The sequence below is a fragment of the Amphibalanus amphitrite genome, unplaced genomic scaffold (assembly GCF_019059575.1).
Source record: "Amphibalanus amphitrite isolate SeventyFive unplaced genomic scaffold, NRLGWU_Aamphi_draft 000275F_arrow, whole genome shotgun sequence".
Lineage (NCBI taxonomy): Eukaryota > Metazoa > Arthropoda > Thecostraca > Balanomorpha > Balanidae > Amphibalanus > Amphibalanus amphitrite.
The window spans coordinates 152,901-173,617 of record NW_024881770.1 but is presented as its reverse complement, the minus strand read 5'-3'; the positions used below and the strand labels follow the sequence as shown (position 1 = coordinate 173,617).

Sequence of the window (20,717 nt, the reverse complement as noted above, 5' to 3'; positions counted from 1 at the left end):
TGGCGAAAAACAGACTTCACCATTGGAATCAGCGTCCAAAACTGTACACATGGACTAGTTTTTATGAAAATCTAAGGGGGTCCCCCTTCGCCCCCAAAAAAACTTTGAATGCCTCTAGGGGCCAAAGTATAATATGTGGCGAAGAACAGACTTCACCATTGGAATCAGCGTCCAAAACTGTACACATGGACCAGTTTTTATGAAAATCTAAGGGGGTCCCCCTTCCCCAAAAAACTTTGAATGCCTCTAGGGGCCAAAGTATAATATGTGGCGAAAAACAGACTTCACCGTTGGAATCAGCGTCCAAAACTGTACACATGGACTAATTTTTATGAAAATCTAAGGGGGTCCCCCTTCGCCCCAAAAAAACTTTGAATGCCTCTAGGGGCCAAAGTATAATATGTGGCGAAAAACAGACTTCACCATTGGAATCAGCGTCCAAAACTGTACACATGGACCAGTTTTTATGAAAATCTAAAGGGGTCCCCCTTCGCCCAAAAAAAAACTTTGAATGCCTCTAGGGGCCAAAGTATAATATGTGGCGAAAAACAGACTTCACCATTGGAATCAGCGTCCAAAACTGTACACATGGACCAGTTTTTATGAAAATCTAAGGGGGTCCCCCTCCGCCCCAAAAAAAAAACTTTGAATGCCTCTAGGGGCCAAAGTATTATATGTGGCGAAAAACAGACTTCACCATTGGAATCAGCGTCCAAAACTGTACCCATGGACCAGTTTTTATGAAAATCTAAGGGGGTCCGAATGTGATTCTGAAAGTGAATCTGAATCTGAGGCTGTCTTGACAGACGTCACTTGCCATTTGGTTCGATGCGGTGTTTCGGATCCAATGCCAACACCTCTGAGCATTTCCGTTTTTTTTACGTCCTACCGACGCTGCCAGCATTCATTTCCTAATGAATCAATGAATTCACGCTGCCTCTACATAAGAAGATCCAATTTGCTGATAGAATTCTGATGCCTCTCTGAGCGAATGCGGTCACTAATATCCGATACAGACGCCATAAGGCAGTCAATCACGTCATATCAGCTCGTCCTTTCGGGGCTGGGAACGTTGGTCAGTGAACAGGATGCACCCATGGCATCCTGGGTATTGCTCAGCAAAATAGCTAGCATTTCTCGGCTCCAGAGATACGCCAAAGCCTGACAGCGAACGGCATGGCTTTCATGTCGTGAATGCGGGTAGCCATTCACGTTATCATCATAAAGACGTCTCATTGTTGTTCAGATGTTGTTCACGCCGCCCGACCGATAGAAATGGACAATGAACCTCCCTGCCACAATCGCATGCAGTAGCTCAGTGGCTCCGCGGTCAGTCGGAGTTGATTTGGCAGATCAATGTGGCTCAGTCCCGATTTGGAGGCCATTTCTGGCGATAGTGAGGCCTCTGTTGTGATATACGCTGTCGATGCCGACGTATACGGCACCGTTTGTCAAGCTTGTGACGTCACAAGCGGCCAGACGAGCCGGGAAACCACCGTATTATGTTCGAAATCGAGCGGCAGGACTGGTGTCTGGTGCAAGGGAAATCGTACCTATATTGAAAATCGCCGTCCTTCAATATCCCTTGATATTCATGTGCATACTCGTCCTTAACTTTATTGTTAGCCTGTCCGGGCCTGTCCTGTCTACCCGAAAAAGTTGGACCTTACCTACTGGAAAAACGAATGGCTTTGTCTTTCCTTGTCCAAACACCAGATTCAAAGGATTGATTTCAGACACGCACGTTAACCCGCGCCCTGCTGGGGGGGTGTTTTACCCTTGTGGTTTTTCGCGAATATCTTAAAAACGGCGGCGCGGAGCGCCGCCGTTTTTGGTACACCTTATCATACATCAATTCTACACATGTTGTGAAAATTTCAGACCAAGGTCATTCAAGGTCAGGTCACCAGGTCACTTGAAGTGACCTCACCTCATACAAAGTTTCAATGTCTGTCATAGCTACACCGAAAGACCGATCGCTTTGAAACTTTCAGCGAGTGCTAAGAGCAATAGCATGTACAAAATGTATATCTCAGAATTTTGATATCGGTGACCTAAGGTCAGGTCAATTTTGCGACCTCCCCATTATAAGTCAATGGGAGAAAATTGAAATGCGCCTCTTTTGGACGAAGGACATTATAAACACTCCCAAACACCGAATTACAAGTGGTTTAGACACACAGAACATGAAAATGGTGTCCGTGACCCTTGTTTATGCCCTGAGGTCATCTTAGGTCACGAATGGTATCTAACAGTTTTTCGCAAATAACTTTTGATAGAGGCATGCTAGAGCGATGAAAACGCCTTAGATGTGTTCAGCTCGACGATACGGATCGACTGATATGCAACATGACCCTTTCCGGTCAGGTCATGACCTTGACCTGAGGTCAAATTTTCAAGTTGACCTTTAAAGGTCAAGGTATAGTTCATTCGATGCGTCTTGACGAGAGGAACACGATGCCGGTAAAAGTAAGCTCGTACAAGGCGGCTTGGGTCAAAAGTTATTGCAGAAAAACTGTTTCCGAAAAAAATTGGCTATTTTTGCAGTTTTTGCCCCCTGCAGGCAAAACCGTTGACGTTAGGTCAAATCTGAGATAATCACTCAGAAAGGGCGTTAATAGGGCTATCGAATGCGCTTTTCCGCGGCGCTGTAGCTCTATTGGTTCCCGAGTTATGCGTTGGCTTCTTGGAAATTTTCGACATTCGACCTGGAAATCGGCGAAATTTTGCCTTCAATGACCTCTGGTGACCTGACCTTTGACCTGACCAAAAAATTGACCGAAGTGATTTCGTCATTATTTTTGACGCTCTTTCGAACGCCGCCTTCCGCGTATCGCTACGTGGCCCAGGAGCCGAGTTACAAGGGGGGTGTTCAAACACCCCCCCCCCAGCAGGGCGTGGAAATCCAGGACCCCCAGCCGGGCGCGGGTTAACCCGCGCACCGACGGGGGTCTGCGCCAACTTCGTACCGACGGGGGGGGGGGGGCGGATGACCGCCCCCCCCCCTGAGATCTCGAGAACGAAGCAAGATAGGGACAAGCGGTAAACGGCATCGGATACGCACGGTCAAGATCTACAATTTTTACTAAGGTCATTTTCAGGTCAGGTCAAAGATGACGTCACAGGGGGGGCATTCCACGTCAAATCGAACAAAAATCGGCTGTTTTGCACCTTACCATCAGCGATTTCATTATAAATTTGTGAGCGAGTTCCTGTGTGGCCCCGGACATTACATTGATGTTTTTTTCGCACATTCTGACCACAGGTCTTCTAAATATAGGGCATCAAATTTTTACAAAATGTTGCATCTTTATATTTTTGAACGACCATAACTTTGGTTGTACTTGTTTGATTTGAATGAAATAAACCTTACTGTTTAGGTAATTTCTTAAGCATTTGTTTAGAATTGCACCTACTTAAATATATGACCTTAAAATTTGCTTAACTCTGTTCTTAAGCACAAATATTGAAATAGCAAAAAACACGTCACCTTCGATTTGGCTCATTTTCATATATTTCATTGCCTACCATATTCTTAACAACCTGTGAAAAAATTAGAGTGGGCCATTCATAAGTTTTGAAGAAAATTGCACATATGCAAACGTATGTTAGCACGCGCAGTGGAGGGGGAAGAGCGAATTTCGCCCACCCCTCCTGTTTTTCGCCAATATCTCATAAGATTAATGCGAAATCAATTATGGCTACCTGTCAAGAATTGAATTGGACATCTCATCGTGCAAGCAATAAGAAAATCGGTTCACAACTGTTCTAGTAATAGCGGTGTAAAGTGAACATCCTGTCGCCGCGGCGACGCGCCGACTCGGCAGCCGGCGCCGACCGCTACGTGCCGCCTGAATTGTAGACTGTGCCGGGACGGAACGGAACGGTTCCGTCTTTACATCGCGCTCCCTACCGCTGATTACGTTCGATTCGCGTCAAATTTTGTGAGAAGACTAAGAAATGTACAGGCAAGCTTATGGTGAAAGAGTTTTGAAAATCGGTTGGTAAACAATTGAAATATGAACGTGTAAACACAAAATTGTGATTGCTGCGTTTCCCGCATCGGCCGAGCCCGCCTCAGCCGGCGACATGTTACTCTTAGCAGGCCTCTAACTGCCATATTTATTATTGGATTAGCTAGAAATTCCCCATACATACTAAAAAATGTATGTTCTTTCGTATAGTGAAGATCAAAAGACGTGAAGATATCGTTGCGTGATAATGTTTTCGTTGAATTTACTTCATGATGCATTTCCACACGGCTCAAAATTCACCGCAAAATACCGTTTGCCTGAGACACTTTTACTATGGAACGTGAATGCTTGACTACGATGACTATGCATTTCCATTCTCGCAGAGTTTGGGATATCACTAATCAGCAATCATTCATTTCAGAAAGTGTACACAAGCAAGCATGTCTTGACTCTGTCTTTCAAGGTCACGCGCGGTTGCGTGATGTTGATGCATGAAAACGGCGTTTGCCGCGAAAGTTATGAATGGCCCACTCCAATTTTTTCACAGATGGTTAGGAACATTGTGACGGACATAATATGTAAAAATTACCCAAATCGAAGGTGACGTGTTTTTTGCTATTTAGATTTTTCTGTTTTAATTCAAGGTCAAATGCATTTCAAGGTCACTTCAATTTAATTTTATAATTAAAAATCAAAGCCTTATCAATTGCCTATAAGACCCTGCTAATATCATTTTGATACCAGAAAAGGAACCAGAGTTATAGCCATTAAAAAAATTGATATGTGGCATTTTTCGCTATATTCGATGACCTATATCTCAGCGATACGTTATCAAATTTCGAAAATATTATACGTAACTCAGTTTTGAACCATGCCCAGTCTGCCTACAAATTTTCAGAAAAATCGAAGGGGATGACGGATTTCGGTGTTTGATTTGACGTGGAATGCCCCAGGGGTCGAAAAAGTCAAAATGGCGGCGCTGGATATGGAGAGAGTTTTTCTCGAATAACTTTCGAATTAGTCAAGATAGGAACAAATTAAGGGCAGCATCGTGATCCTCTCGTCAATCCGCATCGAATGATATATATGTTGACCTCGAAAGGTCAAGGTCAAAGGTTGACCTCAGGTCACGTGACCTCGAGGTCATCATATATATCATTCGATGCGTCTTGACGAGCTGAACACAATGAGACCATCCACGCGTCAGTATCTTGTTCCTGTAGGGGAGAGTGGGGTGGGTTGTATCAGTTTTTACTCCGAGACCCATAACCTCGTAACTATCCGTGATAAACTCATTATTTCCATACTATCCCCTTCCTTGATTCTTCTGCTTTTTTGTGCAAAGTAACTTTTCCGCTACCTCTACCAGTTTTTCTTCTACGGTCTCCCGAATAGAACAATGTTTTTGATACAACTTGCCCCATGGCTTGGGTGAGTTGTATCACATGGTGGGGTAATTTGTATCACTATTTCACGTTTCAGGGAGTGTGCTTGCTACTGGTTTTGAACATAACAACAACATTAAATGGGGTTAATACGATGTATAGGTATGCTCAAAGGCTTCACTTTATTAGACCAAACTTAGGTCAATGCAATCCGAACGAAACATCAACAGACTAGACGCAAAAGTTGCCCGTTAAGAGCAAAGAAGCCAACACATTGTGCCGAAATGGAACGAGCATTGACTAGCTACCTACAAACGCGAGCCAGGGCTTAGCTTTCGCGATCAAAAGCAACATACCCATACCTACATACATACATACATGTTACAACATACCCCACCCGGCTCTGATACAACATGTACCTAGCCGCCATCTTGGAAAAAACATCCTCGTGCTCAAAAAACAGCGGACAGCTGGAGAAATCCGTTTTCACTCACGCAGCCTTAGAACCTACCCTCACCACCGCTACGGAGATCTTTCAAATTCGTGCACATCTAAATGCCCAGAACACACATTTTCTTGCAACTTATTTTTTTAGAATGACATTAAAAAAACATAAAATCGGCTCTCACCTCGAGACGCGTCCAATCAGCCACAAGACAGAACAGGGAAAGATGGCGCCCGGAAAACCTCGTCGGCTGGTCGTGTCGCGAGCGCCATCCATTGGATAAGTTTGGCACAATTCGCCCTGATACAACTTGGACATGATACAACTCTCCCCGCTCTCCCCTACGGAGTTATTGGCCAAAAACCTTTGGTGACCTTTGATGACGTCACATGACCTCACAGCTGCCCAACAGCAAAACAGACCTCAAGGTAGTGAAGGTTGATCGTATATGAAGTCATGTATGGTATATGGGGCCATTCCGACCCGTTTTAGTGGTAAAAACAGGGAGTTGATTTTTCCCCCATTGACTTATAATGGGGAGGTCGCGAAATTGACCTGACCTTAGGTCACCGATATCAAAATTCCGAGATAAACAAATTGTAGCTACTAATGACCTAATAACATCCTGCGACTTTCAAAGGCCTCCGACATCTACTGTAGCTCTGGCACGGTGACAAAGTTGCAAAAAAGTGACTTGAGGTTGGGTCATTCAAAGTGACCTGGTGACCTGACCTTGAAAGGTAGGAGGTTCAAACTTGCACACCATGTGTAAAATTGATGAGGGAATAGTCATACAAAATTTCGCGGCGCTACGCGCCGCGGTTTTCCCGCTATTCGCGAAAAACCTCAGGGGGGGCGGATATCCGCCCCCCCGTCGGTGCGCGGGTTAACATTGCTGATGCATATAATATATGCATATAGGTATATATAATTTTATGCCATATATAAGGTTAATTTTTCAATATAGGTATCGTAATTAAATGTCCAGAATTGAAAGCAATCTGAAGAGTTAAAATTAAGGCAACTTTGCTCTTGGAGTCTGCCCGAAGAGGTAAAACTTAACGGATTCTATCGTTACTTTTTTACCGAGAATAAAAAAATCAATGCATAGGCTCACCGTGCTATTATGAAAAAAACATCCATTCATGCAATTATTCATTCAAATCTATTTATTCCCATCATGTAGCGCGAGCAGGACCGCTCCACGCAGCACGCGCCGTTCACAGCGCCAGCCCCCGAGGTTCGTCTGAGCACGTGGTCTGCACCGGTGAGACGACGTCGAGCCCCACTGAGCCAACTGGTGGCGACAGCTTTCCAGAGCCCGGGCGCTTTATTCGAGCTCTGAGCTCGACAGCTACTCGATTTCACCCACTTATTGCGAGCCAACAGTGTCCAAACTTTCGACAAATTGAAGTTTGAACATTCAACAAGACCCAGCTGCGGGGCAGGGTTTGTGTAGCACTATTTGAAGGAAAACAAGGTAAACTAACCCGGCAGGCGGTGGGCCTACCAGCCACCTTCCGCGCGGTGGGGGGGGGGGGGCACTTTTTTGCCCCCCCCCCGTATCTCCGAAACTACTGGACGGATCCGGAAAATTCAAACGGCGTTCGATAGCCCTGTCAAATTTGTCGAGGGAAACCAAATTTCATTGACCTCGGGGTCACCGATGACGTCACAGGTCAGGTCAAAGATGAAATGTTTCACCGTTCACGGGGCTTCAAGGGAAAGCGCTATAACACCGAGTAAAACGCATTTTGTCGAAAATCAGCGATAAGGCGTCAGTTGTCTAGTACATATGTTGCTATTAGAGGTCACTGGTCATACCAGGTCAGGTCACAGGTCAGGTCACCAAAGGTCACCAAGGGTCACCACATGAGCCCAACTTTACTAGGGTTATGCGATGCATGTTTTATAGCCAGTTTTTCATTTCCAACTCAATGGTGTTGGTTATAAGACCATCAGATACGGTTTAGGTCACTTTCTGGTGGAGGTCAGGTCAAGGTCAGGTCAAAAAAGGTCAAATTTCAAAGTTGATATTTTTGCGTAAAATGAGTATCGATTCGATGCAGCTCGTCACGGGGAGTCTAATGGTGGTCTTTGTTTTGCGCTACGAGGTCTAGAATTGCTAAAAATTAAGTTTGAAAATTTGACGTCATCAATTTTGAACAGTTTTTTCGCTATAACTTGGCCAAAAAAAGAGATATCGATCTCAAATTTGGTATGTAGATAGTAGGCGGTAGGGGCTATTACATATATTCCGGTTTTTTCGAAATTCAAAAAACTTTTTTGATTTTTTGGCTATTATATTAAAAAATCTATTTTTTGATTTTTTTGGGTCAAAATCCAAAAAATTCGAAAAACCGAAATAGCAGTTTTGTAGCCCTTTTGATTCCACACCTTTTATGTCTGAAACATTTTTCTGTATCTCTAAAGCTGTAAGCCTGACAGCTCTTCCCGCGAAACCTTTTTTGGGTCGAAAACGGCAAAAATGACGTCACTCTGACGTCATTAGCGGCCAACCTATCATAGCCTTTGGAAAAATTTTTGGTCACCATGTGCGCTAGCTGCTCCCGGGAGGGTACTGAAAGTTTGGTGACGATCGGCGCAGCGGTTCTCGAGATATATCGAAAAAACTAAAGGGGGGGGGGGGCAAAAAAATGCCCCCCCCCCACCGCCTGGAAGGCTAAGGTGGCAGAGTTGACCCGTTGGAAGTTGGAACTAATGAGCCCGAATGGCAATCCAGCCTCCAGGACATACGAATAGTTACACAAACTTTGACGGTGTTATAATATCCTCTTGAATCGTGATGCGCTGCCAATTATCTATCTACCCATTACCTAATCCCAACTTTGCTGTTTCATTTTGAGTAAATGAGGGCTGTGAGACTGTGAGAAAAGTTAGACTCAGCTCATTGGTGCGGACTATAATATTCAGCCGGTCTCAAGGAATGCGAATGTAGGGCTATCGGCGGACCCTCCCCCCCCCCCTAAGATCTCGGAAATGTACTGGCCGATTTTCAAAATTAAAACGGCGTTCGATAGCCCCACCGGGAAACTACCTTTTGACCAAATTTCATTGACCTAGGTCAACCGATGACGTCACAGGTCAGGTCAAAGGTCGGATTTTCACCGTTCACAGGCATTTCAAGAAATGTGTTGTAAAATCGAGTAAATTGGTAAGTTATTGAAAACCATCGATGGTACATTGTTCTTCAAACACATACTTTGCTATCCAAGGTCACTGATACCAGGTCAGGTCACAGAGGTCAGGTCACTGGGGGTCACAATATGAAAGTGTCGTGTGATACATGTTTTACGGTCCATTTTACATGACAAATGCGATTATGTGGGTCAGGCAGCATTTGGGGCCAGCTTAGGTCACGTTTTTGGTGAAGGTCAGGTCAAGGTCAGGTCAAATTAGGTCAAATTTTAAAGTTGATATTTTTCATAAAATGGCTATCGATTCGATGCAGCTCGTCATGGGGGGTCTAATGGTGGTCTTTGTTTGCCGTACCGTACGTGGTCTAGAATTTCCAAAAATTGAGTTTGAAAAATTTGACGTCATCTTTTTTAACAGTTTTTTCGCTATAACTTGGCCAAAAAACGAGATATCGATCTGAAATTTGGTACTTTCACATATATTCCGTTTTTTCAAACTTAAAAAAAACTTTTTTGGATTTTTTGCTAATATATAAAAAAATACTTTTTTGATTTTTGGGGTTCAAAAGTAATTTTAAAAAAAATCCGAGATAGCAGTTTTGTAGCCCGGTCAATTCTACACCTTTTATGTCGTGATCATTTTCTGTATCTTCAAAGATGTAGGCCTGACAGCTCTTCTCGCGAAGGTCTTTTTTCGGTCGAAAATAGCAGAACATGACGTCATTCTGACGTCATTTGTGGCCAACCTATCATAGCCTCTGGAAAAAAGTTTTGGTCACAATGTGTAAAATTGATGCCCGGAGGGGTCCTGAAAGCTTGGTGGCGATATCTCTAGCCGTTTAGGAGATATCGACGGAAAAGGACAGGGGAGGGGGCTGTTTCGCCCCCCCCCCTACGGGGCGCGGAATTGTGACCGCTAATAGCATAGCCCACTGCCCAGTCGTCCCTCCTATTTAGAAACGGTTCTGCCTTAAAGGGACCCTCCCACCTTAACATTAGTTTTGAGTTGAGATAGCCAAGTTTGCGGCCAGGCTCAGAAACCACCATTTATCCTGGTCGCAACCCCCGCAGCTTTATGGTGTTCAAGAAATTTCTTCCCTTTACTTGCAGGGTGGGACCAGCGTGGTCCCTATCTCTTAACCATTACGGGAATCTGATGACGTCATCAGGCTTTCAAACGTCCGTTAAATGTTTGACTAAAACGTTTTGTAGCACGCGGTGGTATATGCTGCTTTGCGCGCAACAAATGCCGCACTTTCAAATAAAGTCGCTAGGAACAGCGGAGATCCCAAAAAGTAAACAAAAGTAAAAGTCTAATATCTTGAAAACTGGTGAATATTTTTCGATGAAATTTGGTAGATATTCGTTTTTGCTCTTTCTGAACCGAGCGACATCACTTTCATGCCAATTCATTAACTTTTTTGAAGGTGGGAGGGTCCCTTTAACATACGTAGGTATGTGGGCATAGGACGCACAACCACGTTGACTTCGGCTGGCTACGACCTGCCACCAACCGCAACCATACCCGTCAGGAGATTCATAAACACCGAACGTCCCTCGCGCCTCGAACCCCGGACTGTTGTAACCGGGAACGCGTGCTCTCACCATACTGAGTCCAACACACTACCTACTGAGCTGCGGCGAGTAGTAAACTGTAAAGTAATCTTGGCAGCACCGGCCTTTCTGTAACGTGTAATTTTTTAATGTTTAGTGATCTTACTTAGTGGTCTAGCTCAACGATGGAACTCTAGTCACCAAGCAACTATCGAATGTCTACTGAATCGGAAAATCACACCCATGGCCCACCTTACACACCCCTGACCTTTATTATGTCATGTAAGGTAAATTGCAAATTTTCGACTACAACGGCAACGACAACGACTTTGCCAACAACGGCATTGATGTGTTGTGGTTGTGTCCAGCTCAGGCTCAGCGTCTCAGCGATGTAGATCGACTATGGTTGACGCAAGTTGACGTGCAACATGACATAATCCAAGGGTGGGACTAAATGCTTACTTCGAAATCTAAGCTGCGTTGCAGCATTGGCGGTTATGTGCGGCGTGTATGCCGCATGATTAGTAAGCGGCGACCAAGGCGGCGACCACTAAATTAAAGACTCAAACGCTCCGACCAGTTCTCAATGAATAACACTGCATACCAAAAATGTCAACCGCTCTCGTCATAAGATATTTAGCTTTAAATAACTAGGTTATCTACATCATCATTTTGAACCAAATTAATACTTTCAACTTAACTCACTCATTCCTTCCTTTGTTGGCTCCAAACAGTCTTTCGATTGTCTGGATTTGGAAATCGTATGCTAAGTCCCGTACCTGTATGCGACTGGTGCATATAAAGGCCGATAAAAGAATTTGAATAGGCTCTGGCATGCGATTTCCTGGCTACCCAAAAAAGTATGTTTCAGTCTTGCTATCAAAACATGACCTCGCCCGCACAGGGGGGGGGGGGGTTGATGCAACCCCCCTAAGGTTTTTCGCGAATAACTCGCTTAAAAAGCGGCTGATCGCGACGAAACTTTCAGTACCCTCGCATTGATCAATTTAACACCCACTCTGAAAATTTCATGACCCTGACCCAAATGACCTTTGACCTGTGACCTACTTTTCGAGACCATGTTTGGCCGGAACCGCGATTCAGCGTATGTCGGCTCGCATTAGCAGCGCGTTTGCAGTCTTTTCGTGGTTTCAAGCGTTCAAACATGTGATATGATGTTGCCCCCATGCATTAGGGTGGGTGTCAAGGTCACCTGAAGGTCAGGTCAGGTCATTGACCTTTGGTGACCTCGGTTCACTTTTTCGAGTTTGACATGTTTCTAGGCCAGTTTTTTCGAGCTGAATTCGAATTAAGCAACCACATGAACGTTTACAAAGTAGTTTTGGTGCCTTCGTAACATGTTACGAGGCTGTCAGAGGCGGTTGACACCTACTACAAATACCTGGCAGGACCTCTACTGGTTGACCTGACCTGACCTAACCCGACCTGGCCTAAATGAATGAAGACATCATCTGTGATCAAAACTAGCATGATATTCGTGATCAGCACCCCGAAAAACCCCATAGCGGCCACACTACGACGTTCTAACAGGTCCCAATTTTCCCGCCTTTTGGGTCATTGACCTGACCTGGAAGGTCAACCGATGACCTAGGACCTTAAAATTGGGTATCATCGGCTTTCTCTCGTCACGGGCAACACGCCCGTTTTTTCCGCGAAGCTCTAGCTTGATCAGGAGCGAAACGGCAAGGGCTTATACCTTATACGTTCGCGGCTGAGTATTAATTTGGTTCAAAACAATGATGTAGATAAGTTAGTTATTTAAATCTAAATATCCTATGACGAGAGCGATGGACATTTTTGGTATGCAGTGTTATCCATTGAAAACAGGTCAAAGCTATTGAGTTTTTAATTTAGTGGTCGCCGCTTACTAATCATGCGGCATACACGCCGCACATAACCGCCAATGCCGCAACGCAGCTTAGATTTCGAAGTAAGCATTTAGTCTCACCCTAATCCAAGACCTTCCAAGGTCAAGGTCAAGGTCATGACATTGACCTTGGGAACATTTATAAGCTGTTTTACGGAATCAAAGTTACATTTTTTAAAAGCTAACCAAATGGATCATTAGGTGCCCATTTAGACTTTAGTGAAGGTAGATAGGATCATAGGCATAATGGAGAATAATTCAAATATAATTGGTTTGATTATGGATCAAAACAAAATTTATGACGTCATATTAGTACTAAAATGGTCTTCAAAGTTCTCGTAATTGTGCTAACTTGTTTCTCGGCAAAAGTAGCGCGCGTGATTGTCGCGGCGCTCGCGGCGGATTGTTTGAAAATTTTGTGATAGATTAGGGAGCGTTGGCGAGTATTTTTAGTTATTGTCCCAGTAGGCCCTAAAAACAAAAGTTTTCATCGTACATTTTTTTTATATTCATTTCAACTCACCTGTTCAACTCACCTGTTTGGGGTTCCCTTGGTTTCAGCTGAAAGAAACCCTGGCGTACAAAATACAAGTTCAAGCAGTGCTGATTCTCCGTCAGGAATCTTGCTAAGCTTCATTGTCTTGTCATCGTAACTCTCCAAGGTGAAGGAGGATTAGATTCAGGGGCTCAATCAAGGGCCCAAGGACCCAATCTGAATCCTTTATCCTACCAAATCAAAATTCCGTGAATGCACATTCACAGCATTTGTTAACATTCTAATTCAGAACTATTCCACATTCACTTATTCATTCATTCAGGCAACATTCATATTCATCCACGTCATTTAACTCATTTGTCAAGATGAGCTAGACGATAATGAACATATTGCTGTTGATATTATTGCCGGTGACTCCGGCCAGTGCTGCCATAGGTACCTATCCTATTTACGGTATTAAGAAGATTAGGTCCGGGATTGGGTTGGACGTTTGGGACTGGGAGAGGTAAATAGAGCACATATTTTGAGACCGCAACACAAATTGTAGCACCTTTAGGCTTAAGATGATATTATTTCAAGTTTTTGTAGGATAAAAGTCTAGTTTCTGTATTAAGCTGTACATTTTAGAACTTGTATTGTTTATTTTTCTGGTAATTCAGGGACAGTTACTGCTGCAAGTGCATGCCCCGCAGCCACCTCCCGCGAACGGCCACCCAGGACTGAAGCCTGAAACTGAAGGTTTCCATTTCATCATGTTTGAGTCTTTCAGATGCATTTATTTTTTACCAAGATGCATTTACAGGGTGATTTTTTTTTTAACTGTTAAAAAGTAAACGTCAATGGTGGTCCCTAAATCGAAAAATCTTGTGCAAAAAAGCAATGCACGTGATAGATAAATCTGGGACATTTTGTATGGTGTCATGATTTGTCCCTTTTAACCGAAGGCCTCGGCCCCAATGGAGCCTGAAAATGTCCCACCAATCGGGCACGCCTGGTCCACCGCCGTTGAGCAAGGAACGACACAAAACGATGATTTTGAAGCATCGAGGCAGTTCGAAGCATACAAATTACGATCATCAAGGAGATACCTCAGAAAGACGTTAAATAATGCAGGAACAAGCTTGTAGTCATAAATGACCTTCAAACGGTCCATCTGGCGTATGTGCAACCTCTGAAGAATCAGTCTTCAGGGAGAAACAAAAAACAGCGAATCAGACACCACCAGGGCCGCCAGTAGCAAAATCCTCGACCTGCCTTTTCTAGACTTCTAGTTTTTGGACCCAGGTATGGCAGATATAACAAGAAAACATTGGAAATATCTGGCAGAGCTGAAAATGGGTGATAGGAGCCTTTTCAGTCCGCCTAATGAGCATGGGAGTCCATGGTACTGTTCAACACGTGCTCAGGCGGGCTGATTCGTGTCGGTGAGAGAGGGGGTAGCTTCAAGCACAAGTAAAATACACGATGGACGTTCCTTCACAGCGTGTCTGCATGAAATCAAAATGTCCCAGAATGCTCGTCATGCTGGTATATAATTTCACCATATATATTTGCATTTTAACGCCACTAAACCTCATTACTTTTTAACAAGTAAAAAAAATCACCCTGTAGATGAATTGCTCTACCTGTTATGTAGAAACACTTGCACAATAACAATGCTTGTACCTACACTATTCTGATTGGTTGCTATCTACTTTAATTCAGAACTTATTTATTAACACCATATGTATGAGAAACATGGTGTAAGATCAATCAAGATGCAGTAGGGATAATCTTCAAAAAGTTTTTTCTGATTTCCAAAATCTCATGGTTTGCTTTTTGTCTTTGTTCAGATTAAAATGAACTTACTGAGAGAAATTGCTTAGTTTTCTTTCTATAGGTATGAGGGAAGCAATTTTTAAATATTGGGTTCTCACTGCAAATAAGGATATTGGTAATTGATATGGCAGATGTCACACAAGTTGGCAGGCATATGCTGTCAAGTGTCAGCTCAAGCTGTGGCATGGATAAAGCTGCTAGAGCCTCAAGTTGCTGCAGTGTGGAGAAGTTCGCAGAGGCAGCTCAAGACATTGCCAGAAGCGGGTCTAGCGTGGAAGAGTGGCATCATATAATATAATTGGTAGACTAAAGCCCCCTGGATCAGCTAGTGATTTAAGGTGCTAAACTAATGAAAATTTAAGTTTTTATTGCCACATTGTTAATAACACAATCTGAAAGGATGTTTTTAGTATGGATCAGTATAAGCATGTCTTAGCACTGGATGGCAAGTGGCAAGCTGGGTAGTTGGGTGGGCGATAGAAGCTAATAGCTATGCATTTAACTGTTAACATTTACTAATTACATTGTTTTGGGTCATGGGTGCCCTTGGCCCTTCATATTGTTTTAGTACCTACCTTTTGTTAAGTCATACCTACTTTTTACTTTCTCACAATAATCATTATGATCAGATAACAGGTAATAATTATAGCTTACTCATTTAATTTGACTTTATCATCAAACAGGGTTCCTCTTCCACAGTCTTCTTGAGCACAATTCGGTTGGATTTTGTAGTTCAAACCAAATTTCACATGCAAAATATTTAAGTTTGTTTTTGCAATCCTAACATCCTCTTATTATTATTTTCTTTTTATACTCATTAAGAATTTTATATTTTGATTCGATTTTATTATCTTTTCTTTTACAGCTCATCATGACAAGTGAGGTATCAAAGCTCTGTGTGGGCTATGTCATCAGCAAGGAGCTGCTGTGTCAGGCTGACAGGATTCAAAACATGCAACTAAGGGTGAGCTCTTCATTATAACCAGTTTGCTAATTTATCGCTTGTTGCTTTATCCCATCTTATTTCCCTTTTTTTTACCTGCTTGTGATTTTGTTTAGACTCTCAGGGGTATGACCAATATGTTTGTAATGTTTCACTCCCATTTTTCATATCTTTTGATGCATGCCAGTTATCTGAAACTTTTTTATTTTTCTATCATTTTTTTTCAGGAGATATAGTTGAGTGCCTTCTTGAATAATATTAGCAAAACCAGAACATTTTGACATGACGCAGTACAAAATATCGGTAGTTTTTTTAGATTTAAAATAGTTTGTTACACAATCCCCCAATTTTACTGTGTAATTGGGAAGTAGTTGTGAACATAAGAGGGAAGTTCATGTCCTCATATAAACTCTATGCAAACTTTCATAAGTATCAAATGGCTTAAGCATTACCCACCGGCCACCAACCAGATCGAGAATTCCACACCATTGACATCTGGGGTCTCACATTGCGCCCTTTCGCGAGCGTCAGAGTCATTTAAACCACTTTAGTCTCACTTATGTATGGGAGTTAAATACCCTGCGCTGCTGAGCTAGATATGAAGCAAACAGACACCTTTCTGACACACATCTGATTCCTTTAGGCGTCCATGGTGCACCAGCTGCTGTGCGCGTACCGGCTCACTGAGCTGATGACTGTGATCGAGCCGCGACTGGCGGACGTGGACGACCTGCAGAACTTCCACTCGGGCGACTACGTTGACTACCTGGAATCGGTCAATGGCAGCAAGGACCTCGAGAAACACAGCGACGACCAGCTCGACGAGTACGGGCTTGGTGAGTGGCGGGCAGAGCCGGGATGGGTCTGATCTGCCACATTCTGTACGAATGGTTGTATGGGCGGCTATGGGTCCGGGCGACTCGACGATTTTCGCTTGCGCCTGTTTAGCAGTAATATTTTATACGAAAGGAGAAAGGCTTGTTCGCTTCAGGTAGATGGTCGTGCTGCTTTATTAGGTCGATAATTGCTTCGGACAAATATTCACGTGATCCTTGATGCGCTTCCATGGTAAACACTAGACACTGAACACAGATCCAACCGATATGGAGTCGGGGTGTGCACAGCTGCTTACAGCCATTCCATACATCTGGCAGCGAAGCGCTGTATATGTAGATCATAGTTCACAATCAGTCGCCACCTTTACAAGAAATTTAATGATTCCTGTCACGAATATATTTTAACATTCTCAATCTCGTCGTTTTCGTACATTATTCCTTCACTATTTCATTCTCCATTATCCTTTTCGCCGCTGATCCATGCAGACATCCAGTCCCTGCATAGTATACACCCTGTGACTAGGTGACCGCCTGCCACCAAGATAACCAACATCCTGCCGCAGGGTTCGACTGTCCGCTGGTGTCCGGCATCCTGGACCTGGCACGGACCGTGGCCGGCGCCTCGCTGAGCGCTGCGCGCGCCCTTTGCGAGCGGCGCTTCGACGTGGCCATCAACTGGTGCGGCGGCTGGCACCATGCGCAGAGGTGAGTCGGCACAGCGCAGCACGTTCTGCTGTTGACACTACCGCTCTGCAGAATATTGGTTTTGTGACTTTATCTTGTACTGGATTTGTATGGTTTCGACGAGGCTGTGTCTGTCCATGAGCGTTGAGTGAAATAACTTTCGTTCGAGGGAAGTTATTCCTTTTGGGGTGTTGAAGGTCGGCACGCATTCATTCGCTGACTGCCACTGCTTTTTTTACAAATTATAATAAGATTTCTACTCGGGTTCGTATATATTATTTTATGTGAAGCACTTGTCTACTAATGACATAAATGACGTGTCCCATGTATTTTGGTTGCGGCTGTTTCAGGGACGGCGCCAGCGGGTTCTGCTATGTGAATGACGCCGTGCTGGCCATCGGAGAGCTGCGCTCCACCTTCGACCGCGTGCTCTACGTCGACCTCGACATCCACCACGGTGCGTAGCATACCGGGACGCAGCACTTTGATTTGAACATACGTTACGGTACGTTGCAGATCTGGAATTGGGGAGCTATATTTACATTTGAGCATTGCAGCCTGTGCGTGCTTATCATAATTTACATCATCTTGGTGTTAGACAATCTTTTGTAAAATGGAAAGGCTGTGTGAATCATGGGCCAGGGGCATGCCAAACGTCCCCAGAACGATAAACGCACTTGTGTTCCGTACATTGGTTACTTCTTTTGACGATTCGGTTTCGGCATCCGTTTGATCGGCTATCTTCCGTTACGGAAATAGGTGCCTGATGTTTGGGATTTATACTTGTTTGTACCAAGCACAAATATGCGATGTCCTTATGAGTTAACGAACGTATCGATCGTATCTTTCACAGGTGACGGGGTTGAAAACGCTTTCCTGTACTCGTCCAAGGTGTTCACCTACTCCATCCATCATTATGAAGATGGATACTTCCCTGGAACAGGTATGTGAAACAGCGCCACTTCGTACTTTGTGTATGTAGCACTGTAGCAGGCTTTTACCAGTCTGTTTAACGTTCTGTTGCACGTTTACTCGTTAGTTTTTTGGCACAAAACGGATAATCCCTTATGTTGGCTACATGGAGAAAGGAAATTTTTTAATACGGGTGTTCGTCCAGTTTTGCCGTCGTTATGGATTAACCATTTTATTCCAGGGAGCATCGACGACGTGGGCTGCGGCCGTGGACGGTACTTTTGCTGCAATGTTCCGCTGAAAGAGGGCGCCAACGACGACACTTTCTTTAAGGCGTTTGACAGGTGCGTTGCAGGGAAGAAGGAACAACATTCGTCTATTATATTAGCTTGTGAATTGAAACGTGATGTTTTACGCATTATGATGTTGAAACAATGTCGCAGTATTACTCACTTTGAACTTGTGTCTAACCGCACCCAATTTCTGTTGTTCACTGAACGCTTTCGAGTTTCGAGCCTTGTTCCGGCTACTCTCCGGCCGTAAGTGCCTCCCACCACACACCTAACACGCCCCCTGACTCCCCCTCTTCAGCACCATCTCGCCGGTGCTGGCCGCGTTCCGTCCGGACGCCGTGGTGTGTCAGTGCGGCGCTGACGGGCTGGCCGGAGACCCTCTGGGCACGTTCAGCCTGACGCCGGCCGGTCTGGCGCGCTGCGTGCGCCGCGTGCTGGCCGCCGGACGGCCCACCCTGCTGCTGGGCGGCGGCGGGTACAGCGCGGCTAACGTGGCGCGCTGCTGGGCCCAGCTGACCGCGCTGGTGCTCGGCCGGCGGCTGACGCCAGACATACCCGACCATCCGGTGAGCAGGCATAGGGGTATACTAATGGTTATCCAGCAGGAGGGGGGGGGGGGGGTGTTTGCCTGGCTTACTTGTTGTTCTGGGCGATCAATTATTGATTGCGGCATGTGTGCACAACTGCTGGGCTAAGGCCTGCACGCAGTTCCGATGCATAATACAGTGCAGGTGCCTTCAACAAAAGCGGCATCAGGTCATCTTGATGATGATGTTGTGCTTGACCGTCGGTTATAGTACTGTTTAGCAGTATAAATAAATATAGTTTGGTTGAAGCTCATCTAACAAAATTTCTGGATGCTCCCTCCCGATGACTGATTTGTTTTATCAAATCGACCATTAATCACATTCATTAAATCTGGATTGTTTCATATGCTCTAAAAGATTGAGCTAATCCTACTCTTCGGTTACAACTATTCTGACGTTTTTTTTTTACCGTTTTCAGTTTTTCATGCGCTACGGCCCCAGCTTTGACCTGGAGCTCAGTGCGGGCCTCAGGAAGGACCACAACACCCCGGCGTATGTTCAGGAGATCGTCGAGCAAGTGCAAGGTGGGTGAATGAGAAAATCGTAAATATTTTAGGACTCAGTATGTAGTATGTACCTACTGCCTTTGAATGTCATCGCTTTCTCATGTGTAATGTTTTTGGCTGTAATTAACATGATTGCTTATAGACTTCTATGTTATCTGTATCCAATATATCTCCGGCGTTGTTGAAGCTATCGCGAGTCGCGACATTTTCAAACTGCAGCACAAACAAGTACAAACACATTTTGCTTCTCATTTCCAGAGAACATGAAGTGCGTGGACGAATACCTGCACCAGTGACGAAGCCCGGAACGGTGCAGTCTTCCGGTGCTCACTGGTTCTCTCCGACCAACTGAGCACAGTGTAGATTAGCTAGCTCCATGACTGTGATATGAATCGTCATCTATGCATCGTCACCTAGATCATGACATCAAGATCGACTACTGCAAGTTGAGGAATTCGGGACGCTGGCGCCCCAGGTTCCATTTCATCCATATTTACTGTGAGTTGTGACCGATAATGAAATATTTTGAGAATGAAGAGAAGGCAGCGACGGGCTGCCCCGCCCTTTCAGTGTCATCGTGCCTTTCATTGTTATGAACAAGGCTGCATTCAAGTGTTGGTGATTGGTGTTTGGTAATGTGCTTGTTGTTATTTTTGCTTTCGTAGTCTTCCAAGTGAACCGCGACGGCGACTCTAGTCCGTTTATACTAGCGTAAGTAGCGATTTGATAAGCCATGCATTCCTGTTCTCAAACTGGTTAAAAATCACCTGTGCATGCAATAAACATGTTAAGTTAATGGTTTTATTCTGCGCCCGTAAGCCTTAGGACGTAGGATGTAGAACAGCAGATATCGAATCCCTGACCTCTTTTTATAGATATGGCTTGAATTTTTGCACGTCCGATTTGCTCTAGTTGGGTCCCACGCTAAATAGAGCTTGCTGCTTACCGTAGGCCCAAATATCCCGTTCGATCGGGTGGTTTTGGTAAGCGATAGAATTCGGATGTCAAACTTATACCCGTCAAAGCCGGACACCACTGTCACTCCTTCCCGCTGAACTACCTGCGGATGCTCACCAGCTTTGCACCGTCCCCGCCATTCGTCACCCAACCTTCAGAAGTCTCATACTTATCGTCTATCGAGCAGCGAAGCGACTCGGATCCGGACTCTCAGTTTCCTGACCTCTTGCAATCAAGTCATTACTGTCAAGTGTCAACCGACAAACTAAGCAACGGAACGC

General features: G+C 44.5%; 1 protein-coding gene across 1 annotated transcript; it reads left to right on the top strand.

The window, feature by feature from the left end:
- The first annotated feature begins 7,036 nt into the window (after positions 1-7,036).
- LOC122387175 (histone deacetylase 8-like) lies at positions 7,037-20,275 on the top strand. Its single transcript, XM_043377098.1, has 10 exons — positions 7,037-7,071; positions 15,584-15,682; positions 16,305-16,497; positions 17,061-17,202; positions 17,532-17,638; positions 18,035-18,124; positions 18,335-18,437; positions 18,685-18,952; positions 19,392-19,497; positions 19,738-20,275. The coding sequence occupies exons 2-10, from the start codon at positions 15,590-15,592 to the stop codon at positions 19,773-19,775; spliced, it is 1,140 nt and encodes a 379-aa protein (XP_043233033.1). The 5' UTR covers positions 7,037-7,071; positions 15,584-15,589; the 3' UTR covers positions 19,776-20,275.
- Positions 20,276-20,717: the final 442 nt, after the last annotated feature.

What these genes read in the sequence shown, in the direction of transcription:
- LOC122387175 (XM_043377098.1), top strand. Translation starts at nt 15,590, where the DNA reads ATGACAAGTGAGGTATCAAAGCTCTGTGTGGGCTATGTCATCAGCAAG. An exon ending in TTCAAAACATGCAACTAAGG is followed by an intron (nt 15,683 to 16,304) that starts GTGAGCTCTTCA and finishes TGATTCCTTTAG; the next exon opens with GCGTCCATGGTGCACCAGCT. An exon ending in TTCTTTAAGGCGTTTGACAG is followed by an intron (nt 18,438 to 18,684) that starts GTGCGTTGCAGG and finishes CCCCCTCTTCAG; the next exon opens with CACCATCTCGCCGGTGCTGG.